Source organism: Lycium barbarum, chromosome 2 (assembly GCF_019175385.1).
Source record: "Lycium barbarum isolate Lr01 chromosome 2, ASM1917538v2, whole genome shotgun sequence".
NCBI classification, from domain to species: domain Eukaryota; kingdom Viridiplantae; phylum Streptophyta; class Magnoliopsida; order Solanales; family Solanaceae; genus Lycium; species Lycium barbarum.
In genome coordinates this window covers 153,480,344-153,493,204 of record NC_083338.1, presented here as the reverse complement: position 1 = coordinate 153,493,204, position 12,861 = coordinate 153,480,344, and the positions used below count along the sequence as shown (strand labels likewise).

Sequence of the window (12,861 nt, the reverse complement as noted above, 5' to 3'; positions counted from 1 at the left end):
AATCAGGTCAGAACGTAGTTCGTACGCATGTGAATGGCAAAAATTCTAACCTATTATGACCGAGTCCCTATGTGGGCTGCCTACGTATCCACCGAGGAATCAGGTCAAGCGTAGTTCGCAACTAAAGGAAAGGTTGCAAACTAGGTTGTCTAACCTAATGGCGTACTTTGATTTCTTCTTGAATTGCCAGCTTTTAGGCTTAGGTTGTCACCTATCGGCTATTTCAATTTCTCGAGTGGAATCTTGTCTTGTCCCCTAGTTTCTTTGTTACTCTCTCAGGATTTGTCTATTCGTTCATGTCGCAATCGTAGAGTTGGCAGATTTGATAAGTAAAGTAGAAAATAGATGATTAAGGAAAATCCGAAATGCATTCATAGTTTTGCAATTCAAGCTTCCACAAGGTGAAGCAAAACAAACAAAATTTTGGGTACGGTTCAAGCATCAATAAAAGAAAACAAGTTCACTACATGTTCATGCCACCAAGGCTCCTGGCGAATCAGGGACGGAGTACAAGTCCAGTTCTTCAGAGTCTCTCCTGGTTCTGTACCCTGGATGGTTGGTGTCTCAGTAGTTGTTGCAGCCATCTTCACTGGCACTTGTTTTCGGATCATCCCCACAGGCGCAACGAACGTTGATGACACGCCTCTCTCCATCTTTTCCAATTGGCGTAACAGCCTCCTTCTGATTCTTAACTTTTTGATAATTATCATGTTCACGTTGGCGTTTTCGTGAGTAGGAAAAGGGATGGCGATCCATATCGGGTCGAGCTCCAGTGAGATGGATTGTTCCTTCCTTAATCAAGGCTTCGATTTTGCTTTTGAAGCCATAGCAATCCTCAGTGGCATACCCCGGAACTCCAGAATGATATGCGCAATGCTTGGAACTATCAAACCATTTTGGGATAGGATTGAGAATTTTCCCTTCAATAGGTTGTACCACGCCTGCCGCTTTCAGTCTTTCAAATAGCTGAGACAAAGGTTCAGCGAACTGAGTGTAATCACGGGTGTTTTTTATGACAGGGTTTGGACGGGCTCTATGTGTGGTATGTGGTCGATTTCGGTGGGTGGAAATTTGGGCAAATTGGTATGGACGTAAGTTTTGATATTGAGGTGCTCGGGGTTGGTAGTAATTTGGTCGAGTACTATAGACAGGGTAAGGGAATAGTGGAGCTTGGTAGGGTTCAACGTAATGGTAAGGGTAGAAAGGTTGTTGTGGATGGCCAAAGTATGTAAGGGCTTGGTTTGGTGGGTTTAGAGGAGTAATTGTAGGTGGTGGGTTAGTGGGTGGGTAAAGCAATGTAAGGAGTGTTACCTAGTGATTGATTTGGTGGGTTGACGGGTGGTGGATCAGGAGCGGCATAGGCAGTGTAGGTGGGTGATTGATTCTGTGGAGGGGTGTAGATGGGCGATGGATTTGGTGGATTTGCGAAGGTGATTGGAGGTAAGTTGTTGTTGGTAGGTGCATTGTTTTGTGGAGGAAAATGTTCTGGAACTAAAGGTTCAAGTGATGGAAAATGAGGCGAGTTTGGTGCGACACTCCTAGGTTCAGGAGGTGGACTTTGGAGTGTAATGGATAAGTTGGTCATGTTTCTAACCCGGTTTAGCTCTCCACGTAGATCCTCAATCTCTTGAGTCAGGCGGGCGATATGTTCATCCTGTTGAATAGTAGTTCCGTGTTCAAAAATCTCGGGAGGGTCATTAGAAACCATGATGCTTTCCGGGCTAGTTGAAATAGATGCGGCTGGACCAGACGTAATATTTGCTGTTCCTTGAACAACCCAGCTGCGTTGAGGTAACGATGATGTCTTTGACCTTGTGATGTAAGGATGGTCGGCCATTGAGTGTCAACACGAATCAACTTCTTTTTGGGAATAAGATAAAAGAAACATAAAGTATAAATGATGTTAGTCTCGTGAACATATCTAGGTAAAGTCATGATCATGTAAAGTCAAGTAAGACATGTAGCAAATAATTCATCAAATAAAGTCAAACAAATTGTCAAACAAGTATATCAAACAATAACGCGTCCTAATATGCATGTGACCTCTTTGTGCCAGAGGTAGGCCTATCGTCGTTTGAAGGGTAAAGTGTGCCATAATATGTCATCCCGTTGCTTTGATTAATTAAACAGATTCTATTTCTCAAATAAAGTACAAGATAATGCAATATTTATTACATGTTAAATGAATACAACATAAAGTGTTTCCTAATTTAAGTAAAGTAAATACAGTTTCCTATGTCTAACTTCTAGCTCCATTTGTGCTGTCTTTGATCTTCATCATTCGTTGTACTCCAATGCAAATCCATACCTGTCATAGAAATATTAATCATGCCCTCCCTCCTAAAGTTTAATTAATTAGAGCAAATAGTCAATATTTAGGCACAATTATCCTTCAAACATGCACATAAAGTATGATTGGTGTCACTCGGGGTCGCGAACCCGCTTGGACGTTTGGGTAAAGTCATCTAATGAATTTAATACACCAAGGGTATTAAACCTCCTAGGTCATGAAAAGTATGCTCCTAATAAAGGGTGTTGGTTTAGCTCTATCTTAGGCTGACTAAGAGTTGGCTTCCTATGACACAAGGTTCCCCCAAGCGGACAACTTGGGAGTGGAAAGTCCGTGGCCGTCGACTGCACCGCCGATCGACTAAATCCACAAGATCGATCCAACTAAAGGGTAATTTAATAGTGAACGGGCGCGAACCGCGAAGCCGTTTTGAGTGTGTGAATATGTGTGAGTTTTCCAGGAGTGGAAGAAATATGAACGGAATGACAGTTTATCAAAGCAGTAACACATAAACAGTTTATATCAAACAAACAGTTTATATCAAGCAAACAATTAATAGCATGTAAAAACAGTTAACAAACAAATAAAGTAATTAAAATAAGCACACAAAACCTATTTAAACTAAGTCCGTTATGGTTAGAACCTAAGTAACATCCCCAGCAGAGTCGCCAAGCTGTCACACCCTATTTTAACCGGGTTGAAGCGGAGTACAACATATTGGAGATTCCTAAATTGTTTATTTAAGGAGTCGCCACCTAATTGATTTTAAGGTGAATTAGGGCACCTAATTATTAACTAGGGTAAACTAAGTAAACCTCCGTTAATAGTCTGCTTAATCAGTGTGATTCTAGGTAAGGGTTCTATATTATCCTAAAGGGAAGGGATTAGGCATCCTTTAGAATCCGTTAACTCACGGTTATCCGACTAAACTTAGGTTAATTAGTTAAGTTAAAGACGCAAATATAATATTTAAAATTTAACAAATGACCTGTAAATATTGATAAAATTTGAAGGAAAATGTAATAATATTATTTAAAATAGAACTTAGAGAAAATATTACTTCGAATAAAGATGTCTTTAAATCCTATTTAAGATATGAAGATAGTTAAGACTTTAAACGAGAATATATAATAAGGCTATATAAAATGAAATTCGCGAAAATATAATAATTTGTACATAAACAAAAAAAACGCGAGTTTAAGCAATATTTTGATAAATATTTTAAAACAAACCAAATGATGAGATATTAATTGATTTTTGCAATTTAGGAGTATAAATACTAAAATAGCTAATGAGCTTTGTTTATCCCTTTTATTAGCTATACTTTGAGATATACATAGTTGACTCAAAAACTTGAAAAAAGTTATTCATAAGATATGCTTGAATTTATATTCGCAGGTTAGTGACATTTTGAGATGTGTATGACAATAAGGATAAAGTATGATTCTCTTTACTTAACATGTAAAGTTATACCATTTTTGGCAAATCAATTTATTCTAAAACAAATATTAGACAATTTTAGCATGAAAACAAGAGAGTAAAAATTTATGGAATTAATGTTAGTGTTTTTTAAACTATCTACCCATTACTAAAACTAACTTACTAATTCATAAGGATCCATCTAAGTTAAGGGAATAAAATAAGAATGAGATTAGTCATACAAAAGCACATCAAAATATACAAACAAATAAAAAAAAGGGTAGGGGGGAAGAGAATTGAATGGATCTGGCCCATTGTCTAGGCCCAACTGCTGCAAGCTATTCATGCTGTTGGGCTTTGGCCCAATAAATTTTATATAGTGCTGCTGCGGGCTGTTGTTGGGCTTCGGCCCAACGAATTTGATACGTGGCTGGGAATTCCATACGGTAGCGGTGACGACGAGTCTCAAAATGAGACTCTTCGGCTCCGGTGTGTCATGCAAGAGAAAAGGAAAAAAAAAGAAAAGGAATTAGAGTGATGACATAATTTTATGAGATGTTAGATTTCATGAAAAATAAAAAGGATAACCAACACAACAGAGCATCTTCGGCATTCAAGACTACAAACTGACCATAAATGACATAAAAAATGGGATACCAAATGCTAGCTTAGATAAGGAGAACATGCACATGCTTACTGGGATCATGAAAGTAGAAGATAGACTTGTGCTTTGTATATGCTCATATAAACAGCCTATGCAAAATGGATGGCCAGTTAACAGCTTAAGATCGAATCCCTTAAGTACTATCTTATAACAAGTCGGTTCTCATAAAGGTTAATCTACACAGACTTAGATCCAAGGGACATGCTTAACTTGTTTTCACAATTCTATCAACCCATATGCTTATTCAAAAAAAAAAACAGTAGGCAATCTAAGGGAGCATGTGATTTATTTCATGAGGAGGCAGAGGGATTCACAGAAAAGCCTTTTGAGAAAAAAAAGTCATGGTTGCATCAGAAACTTAAGGGGTTTGAAAATATGCCTGTGAAATATGGCCTAGACTGGATCATTAATATACAGACCATAGTAATCCTTTAAGGCAGTCTCATGATAGGCATAGATGGATCCAAACAGAACAACATAACTACTTAAATTATAGCAGCTTGTGAACCATACTAAAACAAAGATTACATAGTTATCCATGTCATGTCCCATGTTTAAGGTCTTGTCCAAAGTTTAGACAGAATCAAGCAACAAGAGAAGGGGACATAAAGACAAGTATTGACAACTGACAATGGAGTTATATGACAAATCTTCACAGGTAACCACTGACCACATACTAAGTTAACTAGTCAAGCAACTAAAATAAACTACAAACCCACTGATGGTTCACAATATATTGTACTGGTCTGATTGTAACAGAAAGGGGAAAGAAAAGAAAAAAAAGAACAAAAAGAAAAGATTCAGAGGCATGTTGGATATACATTTAGACAGGGTGAGCATACATGGTGACATCTTGCCCAAGACAATCAACGAGATCAACAACCATGTGAATCTAGGTCTCAAGCTAATCTGCATACATTTTAACTTTAAAGTCCATTGAGGGTAAGATGCAAGCAACTTTGAATCATGTGAGGCAGTTGACATGCATCATTCTCAATAAAGCAAAGACCCTTAGTCGTATATAAGACATACAGATTACTGGTTCAAACTCAAACAAGGGTCCAACAAGAGAGGAATCACACGGCTATTTGATCTTCGAGCATGCTACTGTGCCCAAACAGAGTGCACAAACTATCATCTGATGAACATGCCAACAAACTTGCAGCATAACAGGAAACAACAGTTAAATGCACAAGCAAGACCATGCTAAAAGGCAGGTATATGAGGAAATTAATGATTTAAGTAGGTCCTGACTGTATGAGAATACATGACTAGAATGGGTTAAACATGAACACCAATGAAATAAGATAACAGACAGCATCTAGACTCACATAAGAACCAATGACATACTCAAGGATTAATCCGACAAACTAACACCAAACTGAAGGCTGGACTATATTAGAATAATAATGCGATAGCAGCTGAGCTAACTTATAAGTAATGATGTTACATTAAACTAAACAGAAGTGGACTTATGATACTAAGACTACATAACAACCCTGAACTAGCCCTTAGTCCTAATTATCGATCACGAGTATTAACAAACGCATAACAGACAGGAAATAAAATCAGTACACAAAACAAATTAAGACCAGTTCCTCCAAAACACCAAACAGAGTAGGCATATATGTAGACCAGGTTGTGAGCAAAGATGGTTTAAAGAGAAGAAGTTACCTTCTTCGAGCGCAGCGAAGTGAAGCGAGGTTTTCGATCTAGCCTCGAACACTACAGACCTCCGGGCTTGCGCGCACTTGGATTCGAAACAGCGAAGAGGGAATAAAATGCGTAGTGTTTTCAATCAATATCAAAAGGAATTGTATCAACCAATATTTTAGAGGAATTTGGGCGACTGACCAGATCTTAATTTCTAGGGAGTTTATGCGACTAAAAATCTAACTTTAGGGGGGGGGTTTTCCCACTTTAATTTCTGGGGGATTTCTGCGGTTCGAAAGCTTTTTTTCTTCGGCCCCCCTCTACGATTCCAACCGCCCTCTTATTTATAGTGTTCTTTAGGTTTTGTGTTGGGAAAGGAGATAGAAGAGCGGGTGACAACGAAAGTGGAGGGAACAGAAGTGGGATGGCAGTGGCATGGGCGAAGATGGGAAGTGGGGTGTCAGACGCGTGGGTGGAGATGGCAGGATAGAGACGGAGTGGGGGTAACGTGGTGTCAGAGGATGGAGACGAAGGTGTGGTGGTGTCAGACGCAAGTGGGGGACAGTGGTGTAGTGGAGGGTGCGGGTAGCGATGGTGAAGATGGAGGTATGGGTGTGGGTGATGAAGCAGTGGGGTGAGGGAGATAGTGGAGGTGCGGGTAACGTGGGAAGAGCCGACGACGAAAGAGGGGAAATGGGGAGACGCGGCGGTGGCGATGGGGGTTGGAGGCGGTGATGGGAGGAGGAAGAAAAGAGGAGAAGGAGGCGACGAAAAGAATGGGTTCAAAAAATGGGAAACCCTTAAGGGTTTCCCTTATTTTGGATAAAGACGGGTCGGATCAGGTCCATTTGTGGACCGGGTCAATTTTTAGATCGGGTATTAAAAGAATGGACTAGTGAATTGAACCATGGACTAGTCTAAAAATTAAGATAAGCGATATGGGCTAATCAAAAAAATATTAGGAGTTAATCGGACCTTGATTTGGGGTCCGGTAAGTCAAAAATGCGAACCGAGTGCAAGAAATAATTTGGCTTCTAAATTTGAATAAAAGACCCATTTTGATTAACGATGTACCAAGGGTGCCAGAATATCACCTGGTACGAAAATATGCAATTGTAAAAGACCCGGATAATAAATTATATGTTGTTGCAATGACCGTGCAATAATATTTTAACAATAAATAAACGCTATCATTTTAAATGTGCGAAATAAGTGTGATGTGTATGCGGAAGTTGATAAAATGCCGAGAAATGCCAGTTTCAATAATACTAAATAACCGTAGCGAATGACTAGCGGTAATAGTACTGCTAATAATGATAACAATAATGATAATGGTAATAATGATAATGGCGATAAAAATAATAATAGATATAATAATAATAGTAGATAACAAACATTGATAATTAAGATGATAATAATTAATAATAATAATAAAGATGATAATAATTAATAACAAGATAACAATAATAAATAACAATTATTGATAGTGACAAAACGTTAGTAAATTAATAATAATAACAATAATAGTGGTAATAATAAGATAATAATGATAATAACAATAATAATGATGATAATAATAAATAAATAACAATTATTGATAAAACAATGACAATAATTAATAATAAAATAACGATGATAATGATGATTAATAATTGATAACAAAATAACGCTGATAATAGTGATAAGTAATTAACAATAATAATAATAATGAAAATTAGTAATAATGATAATTTAAGAATAATAATAATAGTTAATAATAATAATAATAATAATAATAATGATCATAATAATAGTTGTAACAGAATAATAAAACGCCGTTATTGATAAGAGACCAATAACTATAGTAAACATAATATATATTATTATTTTTTTTTATTTTTTTTTTAAATATTAGAAGCGCAAATATGTATTTCGGAGGAGAGGCGGGACAAAATTGGGTGTCAACAACACTGCTCCAACCTCAATTGTGAAAACATATCCACTCGTGTTTAACTTCAGATGATCTGGTGATCCAATTTGCATCACTATATCCCTTAATCACGGCAGGATATTTGTTATAATGCAAAGCATAGTCTCGGGTATGTTTCATATACCCCAAGACTCGTTTTATTGCCATCCAATGAGTTTGATTAGGATTACTCGTGAATCGACTCATCTTGCTAATAGCACATGTTATATCTGGTCGTGTACAATTCATAATATACATCAAACTTTCCAAAACTCGTGCATAGTCCAATTGTAAGTCACTTTCACCTTCATTCTTTTAAAGTGCAAAACTTACATCAATTGGAGTCTTTGCAACATTGAAATTTAAATACTTGAACTTGTCAAGTACTTTTTCAATATAATGTGACTGTGATGATGCTAGACCTTGTGGAGTTTTATGGATCCTAATTCCTAAGATCAAATCAGCAATCCCTAAGTCTTTCATGTCAAATTTGCTAGCGAGCATACGCTTCGTAGCATTTACATCAGCAATATCTCTACTCATTATCAACATGTCATCAACATATAAACAAACAATGACCTCATTATTTGGAGTATTTTTAATGTAAACACATTTGTCACACTCATTAATCTTAAATCCATTTGCCAACATTGTTTGGTTAAATTTCGCATGCCATTGTTTGGGTGCTTGTTTAAGTTCATAAAGTGACTTAACAAGTTTGTACACTTTCCTTCTTTACCAGGAACCAGAAAACCCTCAGGTTGTTTCATGTAAATTTCTTCCTCCAACTCTCCATGTACGGCCGCCAGTGCCACTAACACCCGAATAGATGTTATCCTTGTTACCGACGAGTATGAGTCAAAGTAATCAAGACCTTCTTTTTGTCTATAACCTTTGACCACAAGTTTTGCCTTATATTTGTCAATAGTGCCATCAGCTTTCATTTTTCTTTTCAAAATCCATTTTGATCCTAAAGGTTTATTTCCAGGAGGAAGATCAACCAGTTACCATGTATGATTGTTCAAAATTGATTCAATCTCACTATTGACTGCCTCTTTCCAAAATGCTGAATCAGAAGAAGACATCGTTGCTTTAAATATTTGACGCTCATTTTCAAGCAAGAATGTCACAACATCTGGTCCAAAGGAAGTAGATGTCCTTTGATGTTTGCTACACCTTGGATCCTCTTCACTTGGTTTACTTTCCTTTGGTTCTTCTCGCGGCCGTTTAGATCCTTCACTTGACGACTCACATTCAGTTTTATACGGATAAATGTTTTCAAAGATTCAGCATTATCTGATTCAATTACTGTATTAACATGAATTTCGGGATTGTCCGATTTGTGAACCAAAAATCGACAAGCTTTGATGTTTTTAACATAGCCAATAAAAACGCAATCCACAGTTTTTGGTCCGATCTTTACCCTTTCGGGTAAATGAACTTGGACCTTTGTTAAACACCCCCACACTTTGAAATATTTCAAGTTGGGTTTTCTTCCTTTGCATAGTTCATATGGAATAGATTGTGTTTTGTTGTGGGCCACCCTGTTGAGTATTCGATTAGCCCCACAAGCTCTACGGTAAAATGGAACTTATTAATAAAGCATTCATCATTGGGTTTTCTTCCTTTCCATAGTTCATATGGAATAGATTGTGTTTTGTTGTGGGCCACCCTGTTGAGTATTCCATTAGCCCCACAAGCTCTACGGTAAAATGGAACTTATTAATAAAGCATTCATCATTTCCTTTAATGTTCAGTTTTTCCTTTCTGCAATTCCATTTGATTGTGGTGTGTAGGGGGCAGTAGTTTGATGAATAATTCCATATTCTAAACATATCTCTGCAAAAGGAGATTCGTATTCTCCACCCCTATCACTTCTAATCATTTTTATCTTTTTATTCAATTGATTTCCCACTTCGTTCTTGTATTACCTAAATGCATCAATTTCTTCATCCTTACTATTTAGCAAATACACATAACAATATCGAGTGCAATCGTCAATAAAAGTTATAAAACACTTTTTTCCACTGCGAGATGGTATTGACTTCATATCACATATATCTTTGTGGATTAAGTCTAAAGGATTTGAACTCCTATCAATAGACTTATATGGATGTTTAACAAACTTAGATTCAACATAGATTTCACATTTAGATTTATTACACTCGAATTTAGGCAATACTTCTAAATTAATCAATTTTCGTAAGGTTTTGTAGTTGACATGTCCTAAGCGAACATGCCATAAATCATTTGACTCCAATAAGACGAAGCTGAATTCTTATTAATACTGTCAATAACCATTACATTTAGTTTGAAAGGGCCCTCGGTGAGGTAGCCCTTTCCTATGAACATATCATTCTTACTTATTACAATTTTCTCACTAACAAGCATGCACTTAAACCCGTTTTTGGCGAGTAGTCCGGCTGAAACTAAATTCTTCCTAATTGTTGGAGTGTACAGAACGTTATTGAGAGTTAGCACTAATACACTAAAATTACACCTATTAATGGTATAACGCGGACATTGTCAAATATAGTAACCCAATAAGGTTGGGGTCGAATCCCACAGAGAACATTATGTAGGCAACTTAAGCAGATTAGGAATTATCACAAACAATAGCTAGACCGAACGCATCAATGGTGGTTTTTGATAAGGTTTTGATAAAATACGGAAATATAAATTCTAATCTAGAAAGCAAGTAAATTGATCAATGGCCACAAGTAAGGAACTAAGGAATCTATTTCTCAAGTAACGATCCAATCTATTTCACGAATTATAAATAATAGCAAGTTTATGTTAATTAGCCTCGGATAATGACTCTAAATTAACTTCTCCCGAAGATTAACTAGACTACCCAATTGAAGATCCCTCAAGCAATTAGGAGCATTAAGAACACCCGACTATGGCTACAAGTGGTATCGCCTATTCCTAGGTCAATTCCCATTAGATAAGGGTTAACGCCCCAAATTCACGTTAATTATTCTATCACAACCCCGTTCTTCCTCTTCCGAGTTTCAAACAAAGTAAGTGGGCGAGTCCTACGGTTAGCTACTCCCTTGAGAAACGTTGAAGAACAAGAATAATTAAAATAACAATAACTTACTTGATTAAAAATAATGTCGATCAATAAATAAGCACAACAAGAGTTTCAATCTCAATTGTCACCAAGAAAATCCGATAAACAAGGTTCAAATAAAAGAAAGAAAATATATGTAGGAACCCTAGCCTCCAAACTTGTGTTTTATGCCAAAGATGTCTAAGAATTATGGCTTATGGACTATTTATAGGTGTAGGAAAAAATCCAAATAAAATAACTGAATCCAAAACAAATTGGGAATTATTCCTTTTTTGGATCGAAACAAATTCGGATGCGTCCACGCGCAACTGGCAACACAATGCGTTGAAGTGTTGATGCTGCCACGTAATTGTTTCCTTCATTCTCCACTGTTTTGTTTTCAAATCATTTAAATTACTTTAGCAATCATATGTTGATAATGATGTCTCCTTAGTGCCTCTTTCTTGTCTTCTTTATTTTTTTCTTCCTTTCTTTCTTTCTTTTTATTTTCTTTTTCTCCTTTTCCCACTTTTTATTCAATTTGCTCCCAATCTCTTCATCTTTACACCGCTTTATTCCTACATCATAAAAATATAATATTAAGCACAAAGTAATATAATTAACACTCAAATGATGATTAAAAGTATTAAAATGTGAGGCAAACAATGAGTAAATATATGCATTTTAGGCTGAACATCAAGCACCTTGTCGGAAGTCATCTTCAGAAGTATCTTCACATATCCTTCAACCTTGGTTGTTGCAGTATTTCCCATAAACAGTTCCTCCTCGGGTCCAGCGGGAGCGTAAGCTGCAAATGCTTCTTTTACAGAGCAAACATGTCGAGTGGCACCAGAATCAAGCCACCACTCCTTTGGGTTTCCAACTAAATTGCACTCCGATAGCATTGCACACAGATCATCCATGTCATCATTCTTCTCCACCATATTGGCTTGTCCCTTTTTCTTGTCCTTTTTCAGGAGATGACAATCTGGGGCTTTGTGGCAAGCTTTCCCACAATTATAGCAGTTGCCCTTGAATTTTTTCTTGTTCTGCTCCTTACTCTTTCCAGAAGGTTTCTTCCTTTTCTTATTCTTTGGAGCAGCTTCTTCAACGATGTTCGCTCCCATGATCGTTGAATTTCTACGCGACTTCTTTTCAGCAATTTTATTATCTTCCTCAATCTTCAAGCGAATCACAAGATCTTCCAGCGACATTTCCTTACGCTTGTGTTTCAGATAGTTCTTGAAGTCTCTCCACGAAGGAGGCAACTTCTTAATCACAGCAGTCACTTGAAATGCCTCGTTGATCACCATACCTTCAGCAATAAGGTCATGGAGAAGGACTTGGAGTTCTTGAACTTGGGTTCCAACAGTCTTATTATTTGTCATCTTGTAGTCAAGAAACTTGGCAACCACGAATTTTTTTAGGCATACATCTTCGGTTTTATACTTCTTTTCGAGTGCAAGCCATAATTCTTTTGAAGTTTTGGCAGAACTGTAGAAATTATACAGATCATCATCTAATGCACTAAGGATGTATCCTTTGCACAAAAAATATGCATGCTTCCAAGCCTCAGTAATCATAAAGCACTGGCTTTCAGGCATTCCTTCTTCAGTAACAGGAGGATCTTTGTTTGTGAACTTCTGCATGCCTGAGGAACATTCGTTGCTGCCATACTTTGAAGTTGATGCCAGAAAACTTCCCTGATTTTTCTGCCAGTGCCATCGCATGTGCAGCATTTGGACGGTTTGACGACGCAACATTTGTCGCACTAACAGTAGTACCAACAGTCGCACCAACAGCCGCAGTTCCATTAGGAGCATTAACATCAC

The 12,861-nt window shown here is 37.1% G+C and overlaps 1 protein-coding gene across 1 annotated transcript; it reads right to left on the bottom strand.

The window, feature by feature from the left end:
* Positions 1-11,601: 11,601 nt before the first annotated feature.
* LOC132629176 (uncharacterized) lies at positions 11,602-12,633 on the bottom strand. The gene is made up of 2 exons (XM_060344902.1): positions 11,734-12,633; positions 11,602-11,607 (listed from the first exon to the last, which is right to left on the bottom strand). The coding sequence occupies exons 1-2, from the start codon at positions 12,631-12,633 to the stop codon at positions 11,602-11,604; spliced, it is 906 nt and encodes a 301-aa protein (XP_060200885.1).
* Positions 12,634-12,861: the final 228 nt, after the last annotated feature.

Bases quoted from the DNA above. Each gene is read 5' to 3' on its own strand.
- LOC132629176 (XM_060344902.1), bottom strand. From the start codon at position 12,633: ATGCCTGAAAGCCAGTGCTTTATGATTACTGAGGCTTGGAAGCATGCA.